Source organism: Paroedura picta, chromosome 7 (assembly GCF_049243985.1).
Source record: "Paroedura picta isolate Pp20150507F chromosome 7, Ppicta_v3.0, whole genome shotgun sequence".
Classification (NCBI taxonomy): domain Eukaryota; kingdom Metazoa; phylum Chordata; class Lepidosauria; order Squamata; family Gekkonidae; genus Paroedura; species Paroedura picta.
Genome location: NC_135375.1, coordinates 97,975,734 through 97,997,014, shown reverse-complemented (window position 1 = coordinate 97,997,014; position 21,281 = coordinate 97,975,734). Strand labels below are relative to the sequence as shown.

The 21,281-nt window shown below is 45.3% G+C and overlaps 1 protein-coding gene across 1 annotated transcript in view; it reads left to right on the top strand.

Moving 5' to 3' along the window:
- Window positions 1-10,644: 10,644 nt before the first annotated feature.
- Window positions 10,645-21,281, top strand: part of GNE (glucosamine (UDP-N-acetyl)-2-epimerase/N-acetylmannosamine kinase) — a 56,851-nt gene continuing 46,214 nt past the window's right edge. Inside the window, exon 1 of the mRNA XM_077345579.1 lies at window positions 10,645-10,807. Within this exon, the coding sequence (XP_077201694.1) occupies window positions 10,754-10,807 (54 nt within the window). The 5' untranslated portion in view covers window positions 10,645-10,753. The remainder of the gene's footprint in view (window positions 10,808-21,281) is intronic.

The window sequence follows — 21,281 nt, the reverse complement described above, 5'->3', positions numbered from 1 at the left end:
CGTTCTCTTTTTCCCCTTTTCCCACCCTTTTCCCATTCTCCTTGACCCAGAACAAAGGCTAATAGAATTCTACAAATCTTTCACGTAGCTTAGAGAAGCATCAGGATGTAAAGTTAATACCGGGGAGACAAGCTGAAGACTGCAGAAAAGATCTAAGGGAATTTAATCAGTGTCAGAATCCCCAGGTATTTGTTCCATGATTTCATTCTGTTTTATTTGTTAGGCTGTTGATCTAGCCTGGCCTTTTTGCTCTGATGTAACACAGATGCTTTGCTTGACACCCCAAGGTCAATTTCCTGCCACTACAGTTTATGCCTCCTTCCCCTACATACACATTTCTTCCTCTCCCTCTCTTTATTGCTTTTTAGTTCCCAGACCCTCCTGTTCCTTGATGGCCAAATGCTTATCTCTATATTTTGACTCCTTTGAACATTGCCTGATTCAAGTTCCCAAGGGAGGGGAAAGAGCCCCTACATTGTTTACCCTATGCTTTGTAAATCAGTTCTGACTATGCCTTCAACATAGATACTTGCATTTTCACAATAAAAAAACTTTAATTCCATGAGTTTACTTATTTAGAACTCGAAGTCTCACACACTCAGCAGGCAAAAATGCTTAAAAAAAATTTAAACCATGATTCTGAATGACTTTTTAAATGCTGTTAGGCTTTTAAAGAGGGTTGGAGAGCCATCGTGGTGCAGTGGTTAAGGGTGGTGGCTTCTAATCTGGTGAGCCGGGTTTGATTTCCCACTCCTCCACATGCAGCCAGCTGGGTTACCCTTGGACTAGTCACAGCTCTGTTGGAGCTCTTCTCACAGAGCAGGGCTGACAGAGCTCTCCCAGTCTCACCTACCTCATGGGATGTCTGCTGTAGGGAGAGGAAGCCGCTTTGAGACCACTTTGGGCAGTGAGAAGCAGGTATAAAACCCAACTCTTCTTCTTCTTAAAGGCATCTTGGTGGAAAGTACTACCAAGTCACAGCCAACGTACACCCGTCTCCTCATGGTTTTCAAGGCAAGGAAGGTTCAGAGGTGGCTTGCTGTTGCTTGCCTCCAAGGAACTCCAAATCCATCCAAATAGTAACCGGGTCTGGGAGCCCTGCTAAGTTTGTGAAATCCGAGGAGACTTGAACTAGCCCAGGCTGGCTAGGACAGGGAAGCTGTTTTGTCAAGAAGGCAAAAGATTTTTGCCAGCTTACAGGGATCAATAAGAAAGCTAGAATAACAACAACAACAACAACAACAATAAGCATCATGAACAATGGATCTTCACGCCATTGGTCAGTTTCGGTTTAATTTCTGTGAAAGAACACTTGCATAATTTTATGGTTGGGGGTCACCACAACAGGAGGAACTGTATTAAAGGGTCGTGGCATTAGGAAGGTTGAGAACCACTGTCCCAGGGGATCCCTAATCCATTCAGCAAAAGAATCCGTGGAAGAAGGTTCTTCCTGTAATTTCCATAAGCAGCCCAAAATTCCGAGGACTGGGTACAATGAGCAACAGGATGAGGAAATGCTAGGGTTGACAGGGTTGGGAAATACCTAGAGGTTTGGAGTGGGGGGAGCCTGGGGAGGGTGAATTTTGGGGAAGGGAAGGACTTCAGGGGGGCATGACGTCACAGATTCCACCCTCCGAAGCGGCCATTTTCTCCAGAGGCATAGATGTCTGTTCTCTGGAAATCAGCTGCAATTCTGGGAGATCTCCCTGACCCACCTGTATTTTACCAAACCTAGGCCCTTGCTCGTGTTTGAGGCTTTCATTGGAGGAGTGAAGGTTATTTGACCGATTTTCCCCTTGTTGCTGTGGCAGACTTTGACTCTAACGCTCTCACAATCCTCAACGAGTTTGGGGACGCATGGCAGGATGCTTGGGGAAAGTGGGGCTAGATCCACGCTGCGAACCACTTCTGTGAACTCTTTGGCTGGCTCCGACCCAGAACCCCCAGCTTCATAATGGTTTCACGGCAAGCGTCAGAACCCGTATTTGATCAGACGCTTTGTGAGCGACTAAGGGGAAAACATTAAGGGGAAAGGTAAGTCTCTGACATTTATGAGCAGCTTTTGGCTAGGTCATTCAGATAAACATCTTTAAAGAATGTGTGGGAGCAAACGCCAAAAGTCTCCCATTTCAGTTTGTTATCAGACAGACTTTCTCAGCCATGGTTTTGTGAAATTCTGGGGCTTCTTAATGGCCCTGGGAGTGTTTCCCAAATGGGTGGGAGTTTATTAATTTTTTACAAAATTTAAAAATTGTTAAGCATGTCAGGTAATATGACCATATATGACCTGTCCTCCCCTCTCAAAATGGCCAGTGATGGGCTTCTAGAGAAGTGGTTCTTAACCTGGGGGCCGGGACCCCTTTGGGGTTGAATGACCCTGTCACAGGGGTCGTGGCAGGGCAAGCAGCTTGGCCGGCAGGTGGGGGGCATCATCCACACAACAGCCTTGCGGGGTAGATCAAGATAGATCGTTCGTCTGTCTGGAGCAGCGGAAAAGAGCGAGATCGGCATGGTGGGGCCCTGTATGGGTAATGTACACAGCACAATTGTGCCACTTCTAGGTTTTCCTGTAGCCTGAAGAATGTTCTAGGGGTTTCTCAACGGTGAAAAAGTTGAGAAAGACTACTATCAGATGTAAGTTTTGCTACAGGAGTTGATCTATCCCTCTGCATGGTGGTTGCACCCCTGCTACTTAATTGCTTTTGGGTCACGAAGACATTTATTTAAATGACAAGGACAGATCTTGGATACGTTCCCAAGAACGTTCTGGCGGCCTACCAATCAGGTGGAGCCATCCCAAAATGCAAATATTTGAGTTGGGCAGGGGAAGTTACATAGCTCACTGGAAAAACAATTTAAATTTATCTGCCGGCCCAGTCATCATACTATTCATCCTTCTTGAAGAAACGGGACAGACGGCTTTCAGACTGGTTGCTAATAGCAAAGAACTTCTAACCTGCCGTTTCTCTTATTGTGCACAATTTATTTAGTCACAGGGTGGGACATGGACCCATGGAGATCACAAAGCCCTGCACTCTCAGCCAACATCTTCTCTGCTTCACCAGGCACTGCCTACAGTATTCATGCACGTTGTTATGTCTGTGGGCATTTGGACACAGATGCAAATGAGGGTTCTCTGCTAGCCAAGGAACTAACCAATCAAGGAACCTGATCACTCTGCCAGAGCCAATCCGACTGCTCTGTTTATGGCCAATTGGATTGCTCTGCTGTGGGCCAATTGGATTGTTCCGCTAGAGCCAATCGGATTGCTCTGCTTAAGGGCCAATCAGATTGCTCGGATTGCTCCACGAGGGCCAATCAGATTGCTCTGCTTAGAGCCAATCAGAGGCAGCAGCTGGCTCCCTGAAAGGTATAAAAATGCATGAGTTTGTCTGTTTTTCTCTGTTCAATAGTTTCTGTTGCTGGAGTCGCTAAATAAAAAGAGCTGTTTTGAAGACTTGGAGTCTGTGATCACTGAACCCGCAGACTTAATACACGTAAAAATGACAATGAGGGATAGAAACTTGCTTTTTTAAAAAGGAGATCCTTAGGAAAGAGAATTTGCTGGTGGATGCTGCACTCTGCAGCTCTCTTTCGCCCTTTTGTGAAAGGGTATCATAGCAAATTAACAAATTGGCCAGTATATTCAACTTCACAAAGAAGTGGCTATCATTTTGGGGTAGATCATAGGAATTTTTCAGTGACTCTTTACCCCACTAGCATGGCTGGATTACTGGGAACCAAATGAGGAGCATTAAATGGGGCAAGAGCTGGTTCTGAGAAATCAGAGCCGAGAGGAGGCTGGCCTGAACAGTATTTGGATGGGAGACCGCCAAGCAACTTAAAGGTCTTCTTTTATTATTCCTAAACCACACTCTAAGACCAGCTCAGGGTAGTGTACATGCATAATTTATCAATAACAAACAATTAAAACAGCAATGAATCCTTAAACGTGAACAATAACACTATAACAGATTATAAACCTATTAATAAATTAACAGCATCATAACAGCAGCCATTCTTGTCATCGCCGCCCAGAAGTTAGTCACAGCTGATAAATCTTCCCAGGCTGGATGTCTCTAGGGGGTGGTTTTTTGCAGAGGAAGGCAATGGCAAGCCTCCTCTTTTACTTTACTGCCTTGAAAACCTCTCAGGATTGCTGTACATCGGCTGTGACTTGGCGTTACTTTCCCATACACACACAGGGTATCCACGATCTCTCTGACGTTTACAGCCCTTTCATTTCTATGGAAAGAAATGATGTCATTGACCTATGCGATTTCCCCAAACACTGCATCTTCTTTGAAGGAGGAGGCGCTGTCTCGGAGGTGTTATCGTTTAGAAGAGATTTTCCAGATACCGTAATCTAAGGCCCTTGCTTTCAGAATGAGCAGAATGAAAATCCACTCATCTGCTTTTGCCACTTGTGGGGATGTGTGTGACGTGCCACAAACTCACGGCTGATTTCAGGTTTTCAAGGCAGGGGGTTAACCAAGGTAGCTTGTTATTCCCATCCTTTGCGCCACAACCTGGGTATTCCTTGGCGTTCTCCTAGCCACATATTGACCAAGGCTGACCCAGTTTAGCTTCCGAGATCTGACGAAATCAGGCTAGTTCGGGCCAGCCAGCTCAGGCCCTTTCACTACTTTATTAATGTTAAGCGTAACTTTACAGAGGACAAGGGGAAAGAACCTGAAATAGTCTGGGGAAAGTCAGTGGCAAGCTGCTTGCGGTTCATCTGCCTTTTATCGCTTACTTGAGGTTATTTTCTTCTGTGGAGGGAAATGCCTGAAGTAAGCAAGAAGTGGCCGATGAATTCATTTCCATTGAGGCCGATTTGAAATATTGTCTCAAACTCCTTTAGGAGACAACTCATTAAAGCAATGCATCCACATCTCCCAGGTGAACTCCCAGTGACCTCGAAAAAATAAATGGCCTGGCCGCAAGACGTGCAGGAAAATGTTGGGAGAATCTTTTCCCCATAGCATTGGGCCGGAGAAATACAGCTCTGGAAATCCTTAAATCACAACAATTATATCTTTCTGGAGGAACGTCTACAGGCCATTTGTACCAATGTGCCCCAATACATCAGAGATGATGAACCAGCATCTGCAAATTACTTTCGGGCAAAAAGGAATAATGAGAATTCACGGCCTGATTCAATATATAGGATGGGAACTTTAGAAACTGGCAGTGACCCCAAACAAGACTTCTGGCACCAACACACAGTACCCAAATGGTAGCCAGTGTGGTGTAGTAGTTTGACTAGGATCTGGGAGACCCAGGTTCGAATCCTCACTCTGCCATGGAAATTTGGTCCGTGATCTTGGGTCAGTAACACTCTCTGCCATATGGTTCTTGGCAGGATAAAATGGAGGAGGCAGAGCTATGTAAATCACTCTGGATCTCCACTGGGGAGAAAGGCAGGTTCCCAATTAATAAACAATAATCATTTGTATTAACAAGCAGGATTCAGAGGCGAGCTCCTTTGCATAGGAACTAAACTGTACGTAGGGCTGCCATTTTCCAAGTTAGATAACGTAGGGAATATTTACGGTGTCTTGCCTTTTGCAACTGCAGTTAAGTCACACCACTCTGAGAATGTGACAGCTATTTTAGCTGTGAGAGCTCTTGGTTAAGTTGTACCTTAATGACAGCCGATGAAGTTCTGTATGAAACTGAGAATATCACATGTATGTTCTGTCAAACCAAGTGACTTTTGAGTCTGCCTTTCTGGGACAAAACAGAGATGTGACGTTTAAATAAATCACACACAGAGGACCTTGAACTTCTAAAGAAACTTTATTTTTTGTAATATTCATGGACTGGGTTATCCCAATGTACAAATTCTGTTTCGTTTATCTTGTTCTCCTTGTTTTTTCCCCCCAGTTGGTGGCTGGCATAATCCTGGATTACAACTCATCCCCAGTTGACAAAGATCAGTTCACCTGGAGAAAATGGCTGCTTTTGGAGATGTCCTAAACAGTACTATACCCCACTGAAGTCCTTCTCCTCTCAAACGCCACCGTCCTCCATATTGGCAGGTACTCCCAACTTGGAGCTGGCAACCCTAATTCTATGCCTATTAAAGTTCACCCATGTTTTTCCACCTCTGTACAGCTTGATGCATCAGTTAAGAGCAACAGCTTCTAATCTGGTGAGCCAGGTTTTCTTCCCTGCTCCTCCGCATGCAGCCAGCTGGGTGACCTTGGGCTAGTCACAGTCCTGTTGGAGCTGTTCTCACAGAGCAGTAATATCAGGACTCTCTCAGCCCTACCTATAGGGTATCTGTTGTGGGGAGAGGAAGGGACAGGGATCCCCCAGTCTGTATACATGTGTGTATCTTACCATATCATGTTGTTGTTTTGTTAAAAAGTGGAAATAACATTTATTTTGTTTGTCCCCCCCCCCCCCGCCATCCCTCCTGGTCCTCTAAGGCAGGGGTATTCAATCTGTGGTCCTCCAGATGTTCATGGACTACAATTCCCATGAGCCCCTGCCAGCAAACGCTGACAAAGCTCATAGGAGTTGTAGTCCATGGACATCTAGAGGATCACAGGTTGACTACCCCTGCTCTAAGGAGCTCAGGGTGGTGTACACGCTTGCTGTCTTCAACAGTTTTGTTTTGCATTGTCTTCTGATCCTGTAATCCTAGCCCTAATGCCTTGTTTATGTCTTATGCTGGGTAATACAATTGTGATTTTTTTAATGATATTTGTCACAATCTGCTGCCACATGTTCATGCCCTGTCAATTTTGTGATCTGAATCTGTAACTTGTCTATGCCATATTGTTATGAATCTGAGTTGTACCATGATGCTTTTATCTGCTTTGTAATGTGCTGACTGTGTTTGACCAGAGAGCCAGGGGGGTAGCTCTCTGGTCAAACCAGGGGAATGTAAACCTGTTATTCTAACCTCAGGACCCCAGTGAGCCTGGCCGTGAATTTCCAAAAGTCTCTTTGGTGCCTCCTTGCTACCTCATGACCTTGAGTAGCAGACAGTGCTCCTCTCCCCTTTCACTTTCACGGGCTTGTTGTATAGGAATGCATCTGGGTTTGGGCGCCAGTGTATACCGGGGGAAGATGGTTGAGAGCAGCTTAAAGCCAGGCAGGTTTTTGTTGTCCTTAGTTTCAGCAAAGAGCTTTCATGTGCCTGCTTTGTTAACCCTTTAATAAAGAGATTTCTTCACCCAAGAGTCTGCTTAATTGGGGAGATCGACTGGAATGTGACATCATCATCATTTTGAGATCCTCCTTGAGTTTAAGCAAGAAAGTGGGCAATAAATATGTCTAAAAATAAATAAATTATTCCCTCCCTTTCATTTTTTCCTTGCAGTAGCTCTGGGTTAGTCTGGCCCAAACTGGCTCACAGCTGTCTTGTGGTGAGGGATTTGAGTCTGGATCAACTGAATGATCTTTATTAACAGAAAGAACCACAGCCTGATGCCTCACACAAGGAAATAAAGCCCTCTATTGTCCTGTGCTAGTTATACTGGCCAGACAAGACTAGACTGGGAGGTGAGTGCCTCATTAGACTTTTTCCTTGAGGTTTGTACCTGCGCTAGGTGAGCACAAATCTTGGGAGGAGATTAAGGTCCCTTTCAGCCTCTCAGAACTTTCACATTCTTTCTTCTGTTCTAATCCAACTTCCCGATCTCTCTTTCCCAGCTGCTCACTTGCTGTCCAGCTGTATCTTCTCACACATGCGGCTTCTTACTAGCACCGCAAGGTATTTGCAGCACTCTGTCCCCAAATTCTTCTGCTAGATTTGGGGTGGTGGGGAAAGGCTGTCTCTATAACAAAATCCGTAATTTGGCAAAGACACATTAGTACTGCCTGGGCAAAACAACCAGTGTGCATTAGTGCACATGCACATGTGCGCGCGTGCGCATACACACAAACACACAAAAGAAGCCATTGGACAGTAATGTTGGGAGGCCAGAGAACACTCTCCTGGGAATGGCTGCCTAATGCATCTCTGCATGAGTTGCTGTTCTGGAATTTCAGCTCAACCTTCGCTGACAAGCTCAATCACTCCAGAGTTTACCTAGTATGTATTTTTTTCTTTAACAAACTGTTTTCTTCTAATAAAAATTCTTTAAAATAAACAGTACTTTTTACAGAGATTAGAAACACTTTGCATAACATATGGTGGTAACGTTGACAACAACTTTGCAAAGTAGGAAAGAGTTCCTCCTCCCCCACTGCAGACTGGAAAATATTGGCTTGCCTAAGGCAACCTAAGGAATTAAGAGATTCGAAGCGGGTGTGGTGACTTCCTAGATTACAGCTCACGCTCTTGACTACTACGGTGTGGACCGTTCTACTAAGTCACAGCAAACCTATGAAGGCCTCTGATGAGATGGGTTGAGCCTGGGTCATCCAGATCAGGGCATTAATTGCAATGCAGCACCATCATTCACGAATTCTAGAGGGGAATCCAAAACCTAAATGCACCTGTCCAGTGTCAGCTCCAGGAGTGGCCCCATTTATTTAACTACCCTAACCACTGGGTTCATATAAGCTTCAAAGATGCTGCTACCAGCTTGGGGTCATGGTTAAGAGCGGTGGCTTCTAATCTGGAGAGCCGGGTTTAATTCCCCACTCCTCCACGTGCAGCCAGCTGGGTGACCTTGGGCCAGATACAGTCCTGTCAGAGCTCTCTCAGCTCCATCTACCTCACAGGGTGTCTGTTGTGGGGAGAGGAAGGGAAGGCAATTGGAAGTCCCTTTGAGACACCTTCGGGTAGTGAAAAGCAAGCTATAAAAACCAACTCTTTTTCTAATTACACATCTGAAGATTCAGCTAAAGCCATCTGTGGTGTTTCACAATGAAAATATTGGGTGTATTTTCTTTCTGTTATGCCTGGATGGGAGCTGTGGTTGATGGATTGAGGAGGGGGATGTAAGAGAGAATAACATAAGGTGACCAGATTTTAACATTGGTCACTGGGGGGGGGGGTGTTCTTGATTTAAAATTTGGTCTATATGGAGCAACAAAAAATTTCATAGAACGCATACAACGCAAAAATAGCATTGTAAATTAGGTTGCAAATTACTTGCAACATAAGTACAATTTACCAGGTGCCCCCAGTTGTCTCTCCAAAAGTGGGACAATCTGGTCACCTTAGAATAAGAGGCGCTCAGAAGACTAAGAGACATCCTTTTCCCTTGTGGAAGTTCTTAGCCTAAGTGGCAAGTGAAGAAAAGAAAATTTTGTGGTTCAGGTCAGTTTAAAGAACAGTAGAGAATGGAGAACTGTTATGCTATTATTCCCAAGTAAACTCTATGTTTAAAGGGGGAAAGGCTGTCTAACTCAAGAGTAAATAAAACCTTTTGCCTCAGAGCCATCTCCCATATGCTGATCATTTTAGATAATGAGGCTGTCTCCTCTTGGGGGTTCAGCTGGGAAGTCTAAGGCAAAGACTATTTGCTGGCAGTAAAAATAAGAAGGAAACTTTTAAGGAAGACCAAGAGACCTCCAGACCAGACTGACCAGGGATTCTGTTTGTTTGTGTGTGTGTGTGTGTGTTTTTTTTTTTTTTTTTTGGTGGGGGGCATCATCTGGGCATGGAATTGGGATCACTGGAGTCCAAGGAGATCAAATAAGTTCAGGAAGTCTCCAGATGCCACCTGGAGGTTGGCCACCCTAGTTGTCACCAGCTGTAGACCCAGCGTTGTAGATCAGTCTTGTTTCAGTTTGATCAGGAATCAGACAGCCAGTTGCTTCCTGATTGTCTTTGGGGTGGGAGAAACAATCAGTTCGCCCAAGAAATCAACTGGCCAAGCACTGAAATCCAAGTTAACTAGCCTAAATGAATTTTCACCAGCTCTCTGATGGCACACCCAGAAGTAGTACACCCTAGTAACATATGTAGCACATGCTACAGGCCTCATGGTTCCAGGGCCACCTCACTGATGCACAGTTAGGGGGACTTCGCACTGATGGTTAGGGGGTTTTCATAGTGTGGGCCACAAGAACAGGGAAAGGGCCATACATATGCTCTGTGGAACAGGCTTCCTCGGGAGGTGGTGGGTTCTCCATCTTTGGAAATTTTAAAACAGAGGCTGGATAGCCATCTGACGGAGAGGCTGATTCTGTGAAGGCTCAAGGGGGTGGCAGCTTACAGTGGATGAGCGATAGGGATGTGAGTGTCCTGCATAGTGCAGGGGGTTGGACTAGATGACCCAGGATGTCCCTTCCAACTCTATGATTCAATTATTCAAGTGTGTGTGGGGGATAATGTATAATATCTGTGTCTCTTTTTTTTTTTAGCTGTTTCCATCGGGGGGGGGAAAATAATGTATAATATTTGTGCCTTTTCAATTTAGCTATTTCGAGCAGAGGAGGCAGCATGTGCATCTCCCCACCCCCCAGCCCCCGCGAAAAAGAAAAACAACCAAGCAACGTAAGGACTAGGGAATGAGCAAAGAAAGATGCTTTGAGCGGCGAGCACAGTGCAGGCGCTCGCTCGCACACACACAAAATCCACATTTCCATCTCAAAAGGGGGGGAGGGGGAAAACGCGCTCCGTGTCTAATTATAATAATAAAAAAAAAATTAATCCCCACTTGCTCTGCAGAAGCCTGCCAGTGAATCGTTTCCCTGTACATCCCCCCCTCCCCTCCCCTCAAAAATGACTTTCCTCCAGGGCGGGGCGTCTGGCGGCGCGAGGCGTTCAGGTGCCCCTCCGCTTCTCCTCTCCGCCACTCGAGCCCGGGAGCGCCACGCAGCGAGCGCCCGGCTGCGCGGGATGGGGAGCAAGGCGCAGCTCCGCTGGGAGCCAGCCAGCCCTCGCGGACCTCACGTAAGCCGCCCGTCGCGCTTCCCCGGCGAGAGAGAGAGAAAGCGAGCGAGCCTTTTGTTCCTGGAGGCGGGGGGGGGGGAGAGAGAAAGGCGCCTGGGAGCGGGCGGGGGTCCCCTCTTCCCCTCGCCAACCCAGCCCGGCTTTTGTGCCTCTGGCGCGGCGATCTGCAGGAAGTCGACACAATGGGGCGGGGGTCTGCCACGCCGACCGGGCTCCCTCTGTCCGGCTCCCGCTTGCTGTCGCCTTTCCTTCTGGCCAGAGGCAGGTCCGTGGTCCAGACTGGGAAGGGTCGAGGAAGGCAGCGCTTCGTGGGCTGGGGGGCTGGGGTGGGTGTGCGTGTGTCTAGTCTGCCTTTGGAAACGGCGCCCTCCGCCCCGGAAGCCCTCCAAAAAAAAAAGGGTGGACGCTCCGCGGAGAAGGCCGGGCGCTCTGCACCGGCTCAGGAGAACTTTCGTCCTTCGGAACCGAAACCAGTCCCGGGCACCCAAATAATGACTGGGGGGACCCATTTGTTCCCTTGGCGAAGGCCGGAGCTGCCCCCTGAGACTTTATTTTATTGTCGAGATGCTGCTTATTTATTTCCCCACAAATGCGCCCCCTCCAAGCGGCTAGGGGAGTTGTTCTCCTTCGTTTTATCTTCTCCACAACCCTGCGAGGTAGGACAGGCTGAGAGTGGGCGGCTGGCCCAAGATCAGCCAGCAAGCTTTGGTGGTAGAGGGAGGATTCTAACCTCCCTGGGACTCCCAGACCCTCCTCAACACTCTTAGCCACTCCATTTGCTTAATCTTCAGCGATTCCTAATGCATCAAATGCACCCAGAACCTTTGGGGACTCGTTTTTCTCCCTGCTTGCCCATGCAAAAGGAGAAGCGAGAACCAGAGACGGTTTCTTGTTTGTTTCTTAAGCCTTTAACATATTTTCTAACTAGTTTTGCTTTTCACTGGGTTTTCCATAGCTTCCAGAAGCCCCATCAGTGTCTCTCAAAAGTTATTTACTGTTCCTTTAAAATCCACCAACGGGAATTGTTAAGGACAGATTCAAATGAGTAGCCGTGTTGGTCTGAAGTAGAACAATAAAATCAGAGTCCAGTAGCAATTTTTAAGTTACTCATTTTCCACCCAGGCCAACGGGAGCCTTTGGGAAACAGTCTTTTAGTTTATGACAAAACAGCTTCCTTGGAAAGTCTTCATCTCTGCTCGGAAATCCTGGCTCAGGGCTCGCTGTCATAGAATACGGCCACTATATATACAGAAGTGCCTAGCAAATTGCTTACAGTTATGATGGGCGGGATGGGCATTTGTTCACTATAAGGACCCTTGGGGATACAGAGTAGATCCCCCCCCAGTGAAGTGGAGATGTCCTTCTGATGATAAGAGCAGCTCTGCTAGATCTTTCCAAAAATCCTTCTGGGCCCAACATCCTGTTTCTCTCAGGGGCAGCCAGATGCTTCAAGGGAGGGCAGAGCTCTTTCCCCCACCCTGGCACGGGCTATTCTGTGACATTTTGCCTCTGCCTCTGATGATGTCATTTAGTTAGCACTGCTAAATAGCCAACAACTTAGCCCGTGCATTTCTCCTAAATTTCTGAACAAGCAGCTGACGGTCCCCAAGTATTGTAGATGTGGATTCCAGGGTTTACTACTAGGGAAGCAAAGCTGTACTGTCTTCTGTCCATCCTGAATTATGCCCTGGGGGTCAATGTTGTTGGGCGATCCTCGTTTCATTCATAAGAGAACAGCAAAACATCTCTTCACTGGAGCCACCTAGATCAGGGGTAGTCAACCTGTGGTCCTCCAGATGTCCATGGACTACAATTCCCATTACCCCCTGCCAGAATTTGCTGGCAGGGGCTCATGGGAATTGTAGTCCATGGACATCTGGAGGACCACAGGTTGACTACCCCTGACCTAGATGTTGTGGTGGGGAGTGGTGGATTCTCCTGCCCTTGCGGCCAGTTGGGTGACTTTGGGCCGGTCACAGTCCTGTTAGAGCTGTTCTCATAGAGCAGTCCTGTCAGAGCTCTTTCAGCCCCACCTACCTCATAGGGTGTCTGTTGTGAGGAGAAGGAAAGGTGATCATAAGCTGCTTTGAGACTCCTTTGGGCAGTGAAAAACACCAACGCTTTGTAGAATCATAGAGTTGGGACCTCCAGGGTCATCTAGTCCAACCCCCTGCACAATGCAGGACACTCACAACTACCTGCCCACCCACAACGACCTCAATGTCACTTTCTTCATGCCATGCATATTTTTCTAAGCCTCTGTCATGCTTCCCCGTTCTTTTTCAAAACTAGAAAACCAAAGAGGGGGTGCTTAACCCTTTGATCACTTTGATTGTCCTCTTCTGCAGTTTTCTTTCTCTACCTTTTTCCTTTCTGAGATGGAGAGACCAGAAAAGTAAATGATAGGCCAAGGCATGATATTCATTTATATCCCATCTTTCTCCCTAAGGGGGACTCAAAGCCACAGTCATCATTCTCTTCTCCATATTATATGCACAAAACAGCCCTGTGAGGCAGGTTAGGCTGAATGTGTGCAACAGGGCCAAAGTCACCCAGCATGTCTTATTCTCAAATACCATGTCTTACTCTCAGATGCTTTCCTAATCATCCCTTGCCTTAGATTTTCCTTTCTCTTGATTACTGAGTTGACATTTTCAATGCCTTGTGCACCATACCCTCCAAATCTCTTTCCTGCTTAGACATTGCCAGTTTACACTCCAGTGTAAATGTTAGGCTTTCCCCCCAGCCTCCCTGTAGGCTTACTTACACTGAATGACACCTACGTTTGTGCTTATGAGTCAGAATGTACACACATGAAAAGTGAACTGTAAATGTAAGAGGCCTGCAAAGAATCCAGGAGTGGCGGAATACCATTCTATTCCGTCCTCGTTCCTCCTGGTTGCTACCATCTCCTTCCCCAGCTGAAGTTCATGGAAGATCTCAAAACGGGCATCTTAGCATGCACTGCTCCAGCAAGTTGCCTGCACTCCAGTCAATTTCCCCCCAGTGGCCACACATGTGTAAAGATTGCTGGTGGTGCGCCAACTTCTGGTTTAAAAAAATAATACGATTTGCATGCAAATCTCAGCATTCCCTTAGATTCGAAGAAGCCTCTGTCATAGTCCATGACTGGTCTCATTGTGTGGATTTTGTGATCCGTACTAGGGCCAATCTTTTTGCATTAGACATAACTAGGTTTTGCTGATAAACAATAAGTTGATGATGGGCCATACGCACAGAGTATAGATGCGGCTGAAAGTATTTCTAACGGCTGTGTTTGCTTTGGACATGGCAGAAGTAACACCGGCCACACAATTATTTTAAGGGGCGTTAAAAGGACTGGACCTGTTTTTAATTTGTATATAATTCTTATGTTGTTACCCGCCCTGAGTGATGCAGAAGAGGGGGATATTAAAATATTATTATTATTTATCTTGGAGTGTCTTAGAGCCATTGGAGGCAAGGGGGAGTCTACAACTGTGTCTCCCCAAAAGAATTACTTGCCTCCCTTTGACCGTTTATGCACTGGAGGTTTCATGCTGGGCTGCAGGCCGGAGTTTTAGTCGTGGCAGGTTGGCCCACCTCTTCCTGCAACCACATGGGGGAGCTTTTGGCCTGGTGCACCTCATCTGCCTCCAATTAGTGCTCCTGCATGGGAGCTGGGGCAGTGAAGTTCCCAGTGCATAAACGGTCTTTGAGAGCCAGTTTGGATTAGTAGTTAAGAACAGCAACCTCTAATCTGGAGAACTGGGTTTGATTCCCTGCTCCTCTACATGCAGCCAGCTGGATGACCTTGGGCCAGTCAGAGTTCTCTCAGAGCTCTTTCTACCTCACAGTGGGCTGCGGTGGGGATTGTAAGCCACCTTGAGACTCCTTCAGCTAGTATACAGTGGGGTACAAAAAAACAGTTCTTATCCTTCCTCTTTTTTTTTTTTAAGGAAGCCTAAGCTATAGTTCAACTGTGGAAGGAGTTTCAATTCTCCTCCTCCTCCAATTGCTTGTGTGTAGTAGACAGAATTCTCCCCTCCTCCCGAATCCACTTTGAAGAATGTACTTGATGGGGTTGGTTCTACTAGTGATGATGCTGATCTGATTCAATACCATTCTGCACATTACATTTCCCTTCTTCCAATATACTTAGGTGCACACCTTAAAATGGGTGGTGTGAATGCCACAAAAGCATGTGGCATATGTGAGGGGCGTATAGCTTCCTATGGAGGTTACACCCACGTTTGCCTCTGTATAATGAGTGGAATGTCATCTTACAACTTTTCAGTTTCCAGATTAGGTTGTAAAAGTCCTATTTTGAAATGCATGAACTTGCTCGTTGTAAATATGCATTGTTTGCTTTTACAGGGTGTGCTTCTTGTTCCAACAATTTTTTAAAGGTCTGTGTCTTGATCGGAAAGTGACATTTAAAACAAGTAAAAAATCCTTCCTTCCTTCCTTCCTTCCTTCCTTCCTTCCTTCCTTCCTTCCTTCCTTCCTTCCTTCCTTCCTTCCTTCCTTCCTTCCTTCCTTCCTTCCTTCCAATTTCTAGACCACCCCTCGCCACAAGCAGACTCTGATCTAACAAAACTTCCTTCCAAATCCTACTGTGTGAACCTGTCTTTAGTTGCTAATTTATGATGAAAAGGCACTGTACACATGTACCATATTCTGGGGCTGAGCTGCGGAGAGTCCTGTCTCAAAGAAAACCTCGGCAATTGCTGCCTTTGAGTATTCACTCCAGGTATAAGACCTTCTTCCTTGGTTATATTACGTAATTTTGCTTCCAGCTTTTATTGAAAGCAAACCTGGATCATAATTGAATTGGCAAACCAGCAGAACTGACATTTCTCACAAACGTGTTTGTTTGATTTGGTGGCTCAAAAGCAGATTCACAATTCCCAGCATCATAATTATCCTGATAATTATTCAATAGTGTTTTCATAAGGCTGGTACAGACATAAGGTCTGTATGGCTAAGAAATCAAGAGTTATTCTTCCAAACGTGGACTCCTTTCCACTCCCAACATAAGCATGGCTACAGTTATATTAACTAAGATTCCTGTTTAATTAGTCCAAAGCTCAAAATGGCTTTTAGCGTGTTCCTCTGTGCTGGGAACACAATGCAGATAAGGCACTTAAGGGAAGGAAGAGCGTGGAAGACCCAGCTCCCATGGCGGCCACTTTGGGTTGTGATGCCCATTACCTGCTCTTATATTCCAGATGTGCCTGCATACTCAATAAGGTTGGGAACATCTCTCCTAAAACATAGGAGGGAAGAAAGCTTCTAGGTATATACGGTGGCAAATCTTCTAGAATGGCACTCTCTCAGGCATTGACTTGTGGCACATCAGTCAAAACTGTTCGCTATTGGTAAGCAGAGCAGATATGCCGACTGTTGAATCACCACACCCTCCCCCTTAGCTTCTGGAATGTGGAGTCTCTTTCCATCTTCCTGCCCCAAGAAGTTGGCCATCCCTGCCCTAAGGCAACAAAAGATCAAAACTCAAAAGGTGATTCTGGGCTTGCTTAAGGGTATGTATGCCATATGTTTATAGCATGCCGAAATAAGTGGGTGATCTGTGGAAAGAAGATGTGAGCATTGTAGTCAAACGCTGAACTTCAGAAACACCTGAACATGCAAAAGGGCTTTATTTCAATAATATTTTATGGAATATTGTTTAGCCCATATTTTAGTTGCTAGTTGATATTCAAGCCCTGGCCCTTTTTCTGTGGTTGTTTCGTGTTTTATGCGTGTAATGCTCCTTTTTATGGTGCTGAGGTTTTATTGGCTGTTGATTATGGATTGGAATGGTTTCAACTACTTTATTCAAATCATTTTTGTTGGTTACCATTTCATGTAGTATTTTTGTATTCTATTGTATTGTTCATTTCTACAAGCAGGTCTCTGAAAGGGCACCATACCAATATCCAGAACACCTGGGGCTTTCCCCCTTTTAGAAGTATAATACAACAATGGAATCCAAAAACATTTGGCAGTCTTTAAACAGCGGCTGGACAGATCCTTGTCTGGGATGCTTTAGGCTGATCCTGCACTGAGCAGGGGGCTGGACTAGTTGGCTTGTCTAGCCCCTTCCAACTCTAGGATTCTATTTTATAGAGTTGTCCTTGAGATACAAATCTGTATTCAACAATGTACAAATAACTTAAGAGATACAAATATCTAGGGAATAGAGGTCATTTGTAATAATGACTCTCCTTGAGCGCCTCTCTCATTTGGGTTGCCAACTCTGGCTTGGAAATACCTGGAGATGTTGGGGGTGGAGCCTGAGAAGGAAGGAACCTCAGCAGGGTACAAATGGAGGCTAACCTCTAAGCAGTCAGTTTCTTCAGGGGAACTGATCTCTATTGTAAGGAGGTAAGTTGTAACAGCAGTTCTCCAGGCCCCACCTGGAGGTTGGCAAGTCTACATATACCTTCTCTCAAGACCCAGTGAAGATCATCTTATTCCTTCATATATTCACTTACGTCTTGAGGACCAGAAGGATTAAATTTAACAGTTGATTAACTTGCTGATTTGCTTATGTGCAAAAAAATTTCATTTGCAGGAACGTCCAGTCAAAGCCACTTAAGAACTTACTAGGACCAAATAAAATGACACAAAACAGCATGTAAGTTTTTGAATTCTCCAGAACTCTTTATCAGACCAGATATTTAAAGAGTTGCCAACCTCCAGTTGATGTCTGGAGATCTCCTGAGATTACAATGGATCTCCAGGCAACAGAAATCAATTTATGTGGAGAAAACAGCTGCTTTGGAAGATGGACTCTACAGTATTATACCCCTGAAATCCTTCCCTAACATCCCAAGACCCCCATCCCAAAATCCCCAAGAGTGTCTCAATCCACAGCTGGCAACCCAAGGCAAGGGAGGGCAGAAATGTCTCAGTCTATTATACTGACTTTGTATTACAATAATCTTATGTGACTTGTTGATCAGCTAGGTGGATTTCAAATGGTGCTGCTGTCTGGTTCGCTTGTCTTTACACACATGCTGAGTAATTTTCCTGTTGTGTTCAAAGCATGTGCCGCTGAATGTGAGATTTCAACCCCTGCATTTATCCAGATTCTGGTCCCCAGGTTCATTTGTGCAGTGAACACTGTGAACAAGTACATGCAGGGTTGTTAAGTGCATTCACTGTAACATGTGAACAGGGCTTAGGTGTCCGTGTAACTTTTTTAAGCAAGGTGAATTGTGCAATGAAGATAATTTGCCCCAGTTATCTCGAGCAGTACTTCCTTCTTATGTGTATTTTAAGAAGTGATAACAGCAGGGGAAGTTTTACTGTTGGTTGCTTTTCACTTTCTACGTAGTGAGAACTGGTTTGCAGAACATACACTTGAATTCCAAGATTAATTTATTCTAGTTGCAAAACTGTAAAAAGATTATTGCTAGTTTATTTAATGTTTCTAGCCTGGGGTGGGGGGAGTTGGGAGGCAGTCCGCTGTATGAATAACCTGGAAACAGGAGTCGACATGAACTGTATGTGTTGATCACAAAATACACTTGCAAATTTACCTGTGTAATCTGGTCAACGTGAACAGTGTACCAATGTGTTACCAGTGCAACAACAACAACAACAACAAAAATGTCATTTCCAGGGAACTGATTGATGGTTGCTTTACGATTTTATGCCCAAACAGCATTTTGGCCTCCGACTGTAATCTGGAAAATGGGGTTATTGTTCATGCCTAGGCAAGCCAAATGGGGACAATCTTGTTGCCAGGGAACATTGATGACCGTTGAGGAGAAATTATTTCTATTTCAATTGCTGGAGACTTAATCAGCACTGTCAGTGTGTGAGAGAAAGAGAAAATGAAGGAATGAAGGAATGAATGAATAAATGAACGAACGGATGAAGTTTAATAGCCTCGTGTTCCCCCTCCAGTAACGTGAATCTTGGAAGTGACAACGGAAGGGAACTGATCTCCATCATCTGGGGATCATTTGCTATTCTGGGAGATCTCCAGACCCTGTCTGGGTTATTATAGCTAATCAAGCAGCATCATCAAAAGAAGTAGAGCAGCATGAAGGTTAGACGTTTAGGGGAAGATTATGCTGCCCGTTCCCCTGCTTTTATTTTTGGAAAGTCAGGAATAGGGTACTTGCTACTGGATGATTTAAAAGGATATGAAGAATATCCTACAGGGGGCATCAGAAGAAATATATATTTAGCTCCCCCCCAAAAAATAGTGCCGGGATATTAATAAATAAATAAATATTACAATGCAGCTTGCTTCCCAATGAACCTATGGAATATTGAGCTGCATTCTGGAGAAATCTGGGAAGGGAACTGTATTGTGTTAACCAGACACACACCCACATTACTCTCCACTTTGTAGGACAGCAATTTTATTGCATAATCCCATGTTCCCACCTGTCCAGATGCTACAATCATTTGGAAGGTTCTGGTGGAGTAAAGCAAGCAAGCAAAAATGCTATGCAAGCAAATTTAGCTACTGTTTTACAAGCCTGTAGCAACTGCATTCTCAAACAGAAGACTTGCAGAGTTAGTTTGCAAGCGGTTTGCTTCATAATGGTATGTTGTTATGTTACCAACCTCCAGGTGGGACCGGATGGATTCTATGGGAATAGAATCCCTTAGTCCTACCTTCCGCAGCCTTCACCCCAAAATCTCGTTATTTCCCACCCGAGAGGTCGCAGCCCTATGTGGCACACATACTTTGAACTCAGTGCTTGACCTACAGACTGTGTGGAAATTGCTTCAGGCGATATGTTAGTCTTATGTACACATGCCCAGAGTTAATATTTATCTCAAACTGTCCATTTCTAAACTAATGTTAGTACAGCAATTGAGTACGTGCCAAAGGTTTGTGTCTTTCATTGAGACAAAACAATACAAGAATTACATATATAGGAAGGGGTATGGTCCTTCTTGGACTGGACCACTGTGTTTGTACTGTGGCAGGGACAAACATCTTCCCACAGGTGGAAAACTAGCACATTTCGAAGGAAGATTTTTAGCTTCGTCCTCGTTCTGGTGAAAGGGTGGTCTGACTATAGAGACAAGAATAGCAGGCATTTTCTGAGAAGCAGAATTATTGGGCACCTGCCTCAGCTATAGGGGGAATTTTGCATGAACTTTCACCTGCAATTTACAGCGCCGGTAGCAAAGTTTTTTGCTACAGCATGTAAAACTCGCTGCTTGAATCCGTGGCTAGGATAAAAATGATATAATTTTAAACTCACCTAAAGATTTTATGGTTTTGATACTAAAAAAAGTTTTATATTTCTCTAACACTGTTATCCAAATCTGTGACGTTTGAAACTTATGACTTGCTGGCCTTTGACTGTATAATAAATATCTATCTATCTTGCATGGACTTTTGAAGGCAACAGAAATAGCCAGTTTTAAGGTTTATGGCTGTGAGATACGACCAAATATTTTCATACACCTTGGCAATCCTGGGGTAGGGAAGGTGGCATGGTACAGCCCAATCTCAACAGATCTAGGAAGGTGAGCAGAGTCAGTATTTGGAGGAGAGACTGCCAAAGAAGGCTCTGCGGAGGAAGATGGCGACATGTTTGCATTGAAAACTCAGCTGCTAGTTCAGTGGCAATTACGTGGGCAGGTGGCTGGCTAGCTATATAGGGCACAGGCAGACTTGGGAAGGAAGTGATCGACTTTAAGAAAACCCTGAAAGAAAGACTACCAGTGCCGTAAAGAAAAAAGAGACGGCTGCCTTAAGTTTGGGGAGGGAAAGCAGTGTTGTAGATCACCCCGTGTCGTCCGAACGTGGGAACAAAGCAGGGCTAGTGCTTGGAAGGGAGGTTAGCAAGGAAGATTCTGCAGGGAAAGGGAATGACAAAGCACCTTTGCTCTTCCCTTGCCTCAAAAGCCTCTTACGGGGGGGGGGGGGGAGCCATAAGCCGTCTGTCACTTGACAGCACTCGCGACACACATCTTAAATCCACATACAAATTACCATTATTTACAGTAAAAGGAAAACTCGTGGATAAAGGGCTTGCCAATTTCCAGGTGGCACCTGGAGATCCCCCCCCCCCCCGCTATTACAACTGATCACCTGATGATGAAGAAAAGATGGAAAAGATGACTGCTTTGGAGGATAGATTCTATGTCGTTGTATCCTACAGAGGCTCCTTCTCACCCCAGACCCTCCCCTCCCCAAGCTCTGCCCCTAAAATCCCCAGGTATATGTCAATCCAGACTTGGCAACCTCGTGGGTAAACTTTTTTTGAAGATGGACTGTCTCATATTGAGAGTCTGTTTGAGTTAAATACCCTCACCTGCACCCTTAACATTATAGAACAGATTTAGAGTCCAGTTTTATTATCTGTTGGTCAAAGGTGCCGCTGGACTCTAAATTTGTTCTGCTGCTTCAGACCAACACGGCTAACCACCTGAATCTACCTTAAAATTATAGTCCATTCTATCACCACAGCTCGCTGCCATTGCATTATTCCCTTGTTTTCCTGGGAGAATA